Source organism: Myotis lucifugus, unplaced genomic scaffold (assembly GCF_000147115.1).
Source record: "Myotis lucifugus unplaced genomic scaffold, Myoluc2.0 scaffold_221, whole genome shotgun sequence".
NCBI classification, from domain to species: Eukaryota; Metazoa; Chordata; class Mammalia; order Chiroptera; family Vespertilionidae; genus Myotis; species Myotis lucifugus.
The window spans coordinates 1,839,712-1,847,786 of record NW_005871269.1 but is presented as its reverse complement, the minus strand read 5'-3'; the positions used below and the strand labels follow the sequence as shown (position 1 = coordinate 1,847,786).

Here is an 8,075-nt window from a genome sequence, read left to right as displayed (position 1 = left end):
TCATATTACATAACTTCATCAATACTAACTCTCACGTTCCACGCGTCTCACATATGTCATAATCCTGCTTCTCCGTAGTTCATTCTTAGTGCATCATATTCTACTATAGATGTCTCTATCTGGCATTCCTAGCGCGTGGGTCCTTCTCGATGGAGCAGATTCAGCAACCCGCGCTCCTCCCCTCCCAGCGTTCTGGGGCTACAGGGTGTCGGCTCCCACGAGCCGTGGCATCGACCCCGACCCCGCGGGTCCGTCGGGGGGTGGCCCTTTGCAGGGCGTGGAGTCGACTCGCGGTTTAGAGCGGAGAGGGGAGGAGAGGGAGAGGAAGAAGCCCCTTCCCCCCACCGCAGAGGAGAGGGAGGAGGGCGGCTTCCGCGAGGGCTGGGCGGGCGCGGGGGAGGAGGAGAGCGAGGGGCCGGCGCCCGGAGCCGCATGGAGCGCTCCGCCGACCTGTTGGCTGCGGCGGCGGCCCGGGGTCGCGCCGAGGAGGTGCAGGCGCTGCTCCAAGCGGGGGCATCGCCCAACGCCCCCAACAGTCACGGCCGGACCCCCATTCAGGTGGGTGGTCGCGTCTGCCGCGGCCAGAGGGGTGGTGAACGGCTTCGGGGGACTAGGTTCGCAAGGGGGTCGGAACCAGGTAGAGCCTTTCGATCCCGGTAAAGGGGCGACAGATCCCGGTAAAGGGGCGACACCCGCGGCGTTCCGTTCCGGCTGGAGTGCGGCGTCTCCCCGGGACGATGCCCCGTGCCCGGGCGCTCAGGGAGCCAAGGGAGGAATGAGGAAGCAGAAAGGGTGCAGAATCCGGAGGGAGAAACGGTGTATGTTAATATAGACCAAGCTACATTCTTTAAAAAATATATATTCTTTATCAAGTACAAAACTTTCAAACGTTTGGTGTGAAATGTAAGATTAGAGAAATGTAAGATTAGCTGGGATCCAGTTTTAGAGAAATGTAAGATTAGCTGGGATCGCTTAGCCCTGAACTCACAGGCCTCCGAAAGGAACTGACGGGTGGTCATTTTCCACCCTCGCAGGGATTTCAGTGGAAATCTCCTGTGTGTGTTGCAATAAATATCAAATTGAGATTCTCAGATGTAACCACTTAGGGTACAAGGACTTAATGTACAAGGATAGGCTTGCTTTACAATAGATGATTATAAGAATTTTAAAAATGCAGACATATATGAAGAACATTAGTGAAACAGCCCCTGAAATACCAATTTAGTCATCATGTTAGTGGTATCTCCTGTTATTGTTGCTATTGTTAACTTGCTTGCTATAGATGAAAATATTGGAAGTAGAGTTTTCAATTCCTCAATGCTGAGAAGTGTCATTTCTCCTCTCCCCACTCCAGTTTCTTGTTGTTGGTTTGTGTGTGGGGGGGGGGGGGGGGGTCAGGTTTTTGTTGTTGGCCTTCATTAACTTTCTAAATCTCAGGCTAAAAGCAACAACAACAAAAAAAACCCCAACGAATTCTTCCTGGCAGTCACCATCCTGGTTTTAATTTCCAGTGTTGATTTCTGATGCTGAAAAGAAAATGTATATGAAACAAATACATATTGCAAAAACTCCAGCATAACAAGACAAAGGAAAGTAGCTTTACTTGAACTTCACAAGTAAATCTTCCTTTGCTGAAACTGCTAATAGGATAAATTTTATACTTAAAATACAGATATAAAAATAAAATGAAAGTGCCTGAAACCTGGGGTTATCTGGGACTTGACGCGTGGAGAGAATTTTAATCTAAAGAGGCTGAGAATTGAAGAAGCTTGTGTCCTTTCAAAATAATGCTGCCTGATTCATAATTTAATATCTCTAAAATATCCCCAGCAGCTTGGAAACTTGGAATTTGGCCTTGGAGCTCTGGAATATTTTAGAGACCTATTATATAAAAAGAAGAAAGAAAGTTGGATAATTAGTTTTAACTTTTTTTAATGGGGAGGATGAGAACATAGAGAAAAGGGAGTATGATTTTGGTTTGGAACCCTAATCAAATGTGTGTATAATATAGAAATACTTAGTTGATAGAAAAACATTTTAACTACTAAATTAAATTTAATGTTTTTGAAAATGTGTTTAAGCACCCTACAAATGTTTCTGTAATAGATTTCTTTCTCTCCCCACCCCCCCTCCATGGGATTGCTATTATGATTTAAATGTTAGGCTACTGTTCAAACTTTAATGCTAATATAATAAAAACATTTAAAACCAGTCAACTGATGAAGGACATTGGATAAACATAGTAATAGTGTGAAAGCTTTCCCAGTTTTTATTTTATGAAAGTGCATTGTTCTGTTGCACTGCAATAGTTTTTCTTTTCTTTTTTTTCTTTTTTTTTTTGAGCTGTAATTTGATTCACTTATATTTTCTCTCTTTTTGAGAATTAAATCAGTTTTACTTTCTCCAGGACAAAAAAACCAAACCATCGTGTAACTTATGGCATCTTGGTTTGGACAAGTAATTTGTGTTAAGTACAGAATGTAACTAAAATAAGGAATTCCGTTTGAAAGCTCTAAGGGAGAATCCATTTCCTTGCGTTTTCCACCTTCCAGTGCCCATCAGTGTTCTGGGATGAGCCCTGCCTCTGCTCTCTGCCTTCATTGTCATACATCTTTCTCAGCGGTGGCTCCCTTATCAGGAAATGTGTGTACAGTTGGCCCATCCTGGCAATTCAGGTTCGTCTCCCCCCAAATCTTCATCACACCCGCAAAGTTCCTTTTGCCATGGAAGGTAATATATTCACAGCTTCAGAATGTTAGGAAGTGGATATCTTTTTTAAAACATATTTTATTGGTTTTTAAAATATATTTTATTGATTTTTTTTTTTTTTACATAGAGGAAGGGAGAGGGATAGAGAGTTAGAAACATCGATCAGCTGCCTCCTGCACACCCCCTACTGGGGATGTGCCGGCAACCAAGGTACATGCCCTTGACCGGAATTCAATCCGAACCCGGGACATTTCAGTCCTCAAGTCAACGTTCTATCCACTGACCCAAAGGAGCCAGGGCTATTTTTCCCTTTTAACAAGGGCTTGTATATACAGCGATGAACCATCCCAATCTCTGGTCTTCCATAATTTTATATCAAAATGGAGGGGGGGGGGAAGCTACAGGAGATTAGGCAAGTTTGTCCCTCACTCTTTTGCTGATGTCTGTGCCTCCAGCGGTGTTCTGTGTGTGGCTGGAATTCTGCAAAAGGTTGGAGACTATCCTGGGAATTCAATGTGTACAGAAAAATGGAATAGGTAGGAGAACTGGCTAAGAGAGTTGGTAACTGAAGGCAAATAAAGAGTAGGCATCCGTGGCTTGTAGGGTTGTCTGCACCAGGTAGCGGCTTCGCCACTACTTTCTCTAGATTAATTAATCCTGCCGCCGCCGCCTCCGCCTGCCCCCGCCCTGACCATTCTGCTCTCGCCCGCAGGTCATGATGATGGGCAGCACCCGCGTGGCCGAGCTTCTGCTGATCCACGGCGCGGACCCCAACTGCGCGGACCCCGCCACCCTCACGAGGCCCGTGCACGACGCCGCCTGGGAGGGCTTCCTGGACACGCTGGTGGCGCTGCACCGAGCCGGGGCGCAGCTGGATGTGCGCGATGCCTGGGGCCGCCTGCCCGTGGACCTGGCTGAGGAGCGGGGCCACCGCCACATCGTGGGGTACCTGCGCGGAGAAGGTCCTGCAGGTGAGATGGCCGATGTAAGAAAGTGAACTGGGAGCCCTAACCGGTTTGGCTCAGTGGATAGATTCGATAGAGCTTCGGCCTGCGGACCGAAGGGTCCCAGGTTTGATTCCGGTCAAGAGCATAAACTTTGGTTGCGGGCACATCCCCAGTGGGGAGTGTGGAAGAGGCATCTGATCTGTTTTTCTCTCGTCGATGTTTCTAACTCTCTGTCCCTCTCCCTTCCTCTCTGTAAAAAATCAATAAAATATATTTTTTAAAAAAATAAAAATAAGAAAGTGAACTGGGAGAGCTTCCGCAGGCAGAGCGGAGCCTTGGGTCTCGGTATCCCGATCAATCTATCAATCGCGCTGCCTCACAGGGCTGTGGGTAGGAAACAGCCTCAGATGGACTTCCGCAGGTCAAAACCCCTTCCATACACCCTGCCCCCCACTCTCCAAAAAACTCAGCCTCCCCGCAGCTCAAGGCCGACACCCGGAGAGCGCCCCAGGCTGGAGGCTCGTGGCGCACCCAGGGAGCGGCCCTCCTCCCCGGCAGGTTACCCTCCCGCTCCTCCCAGGGAAGCTTAGAGCGCGGAGCCCATCCATCGCAGAAGCCAGAACTGGGAGCCGCGGAAGAAAATTAAATGATTTTCTTGGGCCCCAGGCAAATGAACATCGAGTAAACCCAGTAAACCGCCAACCCTAAGTTGTGCAAGTCAAGCTCGAAAGCCCGCCCTTCCTTCCCAAGTCGCGGGACCAACCTTGGGATTTCCAAAACCAGTTGCAGTTGCGACCCGCATCCTCTGGCAGAGATCTGTCCTTCCGGCTCCGGCTCCGGCTCCCATTGCAAAATGTACTCAATCCGCCCCTAGCTCTAAGCCTAAGCGATGGGGCTTTTCGGAGCTCCCCCAGGGGCTCTGGAAGCATCTGGGATAGAGACCTCTCCAACCCTCGCCGCGGGGTTTGCTACACACTCCAGGAAAGAGACCCTTTCTCAAGCTTTTCCCTCTCTCAAGCTTTCCGTTGGCACCAGAGAGATCGCTCAGAGAGGAGGGTGGATGTGTCGTTACCACCACAAAGCCTTGCCCCAGCCCCCACACCCCCACCTCCACCCCTGCCCGCCTAAAGCGCCAGCTCCAACTTTTTTCCTGAAGGGGGAACCATTTTATTAAAACACGTATATGAAGCAATATACAAAGTGAGCACGGATATTTAAAGGAAACATAGGCTTAGAAAGACTGAAATGTATCCGATGGGCTCAGAACTGGGGCACTAGGCTCCCTGGGCCTCAGGGTAGCCTGAGTGCAGCGCCTCGGGTACCAGGGGGAGGGAGATCTCCTTTAACCTGCCCAACCTCTCGCTCCTCCAATTGAAGTTTAAGTCCCAGACTCCGCAGCGGAGGAGAGCCCAGTCGCAGTAGCAAGAGTTGGGAGCAACGGAAGAGAATTCAATGATTTAATTGGGCCCCAGACAAATGAAAATTGAGTGACCCTTTATAACCAAAGCCAAGATTTGTAAGCCGAGCACACACGCCCTTCCTTCCCGCCTCCCCTCCACTTCCCTCCCTCCCTTCCTTCCCCCCTTTAACTGAGAGCCTATGGTGTGATCAGACCCCTGCTAGGTAGGGCACAGAACTGAAGGAAACAAAACAGGAGCCCTGCCCTCATAGAGCTTACAGTCCAGGAATCAGACTTTAAGCACTGTAACAATGTATTCTAAGGAATGAGTTTGTAAAACCAATGTGATGGATAAGAATGAAGTGTGACTAGGAGGGGTAGGCTATGGAGAGTGCTCCTGGAACCTGACGAATGAGGGAAAAATAGCCGCTAGAGACAGAGGGAGGAGGGCGGGGCGTGTACACAACTAGATCAGAGAGGAGGGCAGAAGCCAGATAATCGTAGGGTCTAGGTCAAAGAAAGGATGATTGGTCAGAATGCGGATTTTGTTCTAGAAACTTTAGGAAGCCATTAGGTGGTTTGGGAGGGGGACCTGTGGGGGAAGACACTAGGAACCCAAGGCTCCCAGACTGCGGAGCGGCGCCTAAACTGGGGTCCTCTAGGTGGGTTCGCTGCGTCTCTCCGCCAGCATCAGGCGCCAGAGATGTTTGGGGACGTGCGAAGGGCGAGGCAGCGTCTTGATATTTCTGCTCCTGCCGTCCAGTGTGACAAGCCCTGGGCGCCTGTAACATACCCGGCTTTCCTCTTGCAACCCCCGCGGCGGCCGCCGGTGCTCCGGGTCGGATCATTGTGCCCAGAGTTGATTGATACTGAGAGGAGGTGTACATGCAGATGAAGCTATCCTTGTCCATAAGTGTCTGAATACCTGGTGCAGGCCTGCAAGAAAAAGGAGGAATGGGTCGCATACGTTTGATTTCTGATTTCTAACGTCTTTTTTTCTTTCTGCCCTCTGCAGACACCGGCGCCTGAAAGAACCATTGAAAGCCAGAGGCACAGCAGGACCCCGTGACCACTGCCCCTCCCCCCCTACAATTCTTCCCCGCTTTGTTAGCTGCAGTTTATCAAATACAGTGGGGCCTTGACTTAACGAGTGTCCCAACTAACGAGTTTTTCGAGATACGAGCCGTCTCTCCCCGATTTTTTGCTTTGAGTTGCGAGCTAAAATTCGGGTTATGAGCCAGCTTCAGATACCCCACCGCTAGTTGGCGCAGGGAAGGTCACAGTGAACGCCACAACATCAGCCCAGCATCACGTGTCTCACTCGTTCACTTTTTGATTTGACATAGGAGTAATTTGAGTTACAGCTCCGTCACGGAACGAATTAAACTCGTAAATCAAGACCCCACTGTAGCGCTTTTTAACATTGTAAGCCGCTTCTTCGCTAGCAGATCTTTTCCCTTCCCCTCAACTCCTCTTTATATCTGAATTTATACGTTGATAATAAAGGGGTTTTAATAACCCAATGCCTGTTCCTGCCTTTTTATTGGGTTGGAGTTTTCAGGAGGAGTTCGCAGGCCCTGCGCGCACGGCCTTGCGGGTGCTTCCCTGGGGAGCCTCGGGCCTGCTACCCGCTGGGATTACAGCCGGTTTGTGAACCGGGAACACGGAGTTTGAACGAGGAGCGTGGCCTTTCCTGTTTCAAACTGCCAGCAAGTGTCAGAGCCAGGGCTCAGTTAAAAAAAAAAAGTTTCTTCCATTCGCTCATTTATTTGGTCAACAATCACTAAGCACCTATGCTGGCACCCTGCGAGGGGTAGAGCGGGGGAAGGCAGACATCAAATATCAGATACAAACGCAGGACTAGAAATGTAAATGCACTTCCGTGGGATCAAAGACAGCGTTGTTTCCGAGACTCGCCGTCCTTTCACGTATTCCTTAAAAATAAAAGTTCAGTGTAAGAGTACACCCCGCGGATTGTAAGACACGTGCAGATCTCAGGTAATAAAATGTCAAAAGTCACGTCTGAAGATGGATGAAATGCGGCGAAAAGTGGAAACCTGTCACTAGTTTGAAGGAAGACCTCAGACTGCCAGGCTCTCGGAGCCGCTTGGCCTTCCCTTACTTACTATCTTGTTTCTGGTCTTTCAATCTTTCACCATTGAATATGATGTTAGCTGTAGCTTTTCCATTCCCAGAATATATGTCTGTCTTTGTCAATTCCACAGTTTTGATTACTGTAGCTTTGTAGTATGTTTTGAAATTGGGAGGTGTGAATATTCCAACTTTGTTTTTCTTTTTCAAAATTATTTTTGCTCTGTCTCAAATTTGTCCCTTGCAATTCCATATAAATTTCTGCCAAAAAGAAAGAAAGAAAGAAAGAAAGAAAGAAAGAAAGAAAGAAAGAAAGAAAGAAAGGAAGCGAGTAAAGAAGCCATTGAGCTTTCCATAGGGATTGCACTGGATATGCAGATCACTTTGGGTACTATTGCCATCTTGAAAATATCATGAACACAGAATGTCATTCCATTCATTTAGGTCTACTTTAATTCCAGTAATATTTTGTAGTTTTCAGTGTATAAGTATTGCAACTACTTGGTTGAATTAATCCCTAAATATTTTATTCTTTTTGAAGCTATTGAAAATTGAATTGAGGCGCTGGCCAGATAGCTTAGAGTGTTGTCCTCATACCCAAAGGGCACATACAGGAATTAACCAATGAATGCATAATTAAGTAGAACAACAACCCCCCCCCCCCCCCCCCCCCCCCGGGTTCCCTTTGTTCTTGGGTTATCCTAGAAACAAGGGTTCTTGTTTCGATTGGGAAGGCTATAAGACAAAAGGTGGCCAGAAGTGTTTAGTTTACTGAATCTACTAAAGGAATGATAGCCAAGGACTGCTTCATAATAACTGCGCGTTAAGTAATCCCTAACTGCTGTGGAGGGTTTATGCCAGCCGACCATCACCACCCTCACTAAGAGGTTGTATCCTTTAAAGACCCGATGTCAGAGCTCACCCCTATC

General features: G+C 48.2%; 1 protein-coding gene across 1 annotated transcript; it reads left to right on the top strand.

The window, feature by feature from the left end:
* Positions 1 to 398: 398 nt before the first annotated feature.
* On the top strand, positions 399 to 6,298 carry LOC102419422 (cyclin-dependent kinase inhibitor 2A). The gene is made up of 3 exons (XM_006098129.3): positions 399 to 558; positions 3,422 to 3,680; positions 6,071 to 6,298. The coding sequence occupies exons 1-3, from the start codon at positions 433 to 435 to the stop codon at positions 6,082 to 6,084; spliced, it is 399 nt and encodes a 132-aa protein (XP_006098191.2). The 5' UTR covers positions 399 to 432; the 3' UTR covers positions 6,085 to 6,298.
* Positions 6,299 to 8,075: the final 1,777 nt, after the last annotated feature.

Coding starts and splice junctions, on each gene's coding strand:
- LOC102419422 (XM_006098129.3), top strand. CDS start 433: ATGGAGCGCTCCGCCGACCTGTTGGCTGCGGCGGCGGCCCGGGGTCGC. Junction 559..3,421: donor ACGGCCGGACCCCCATTCAG/GTGGGTGGTCGC, acceptor TCTCGCCCGCAG/GTCATGATGATGGGCAGCAC.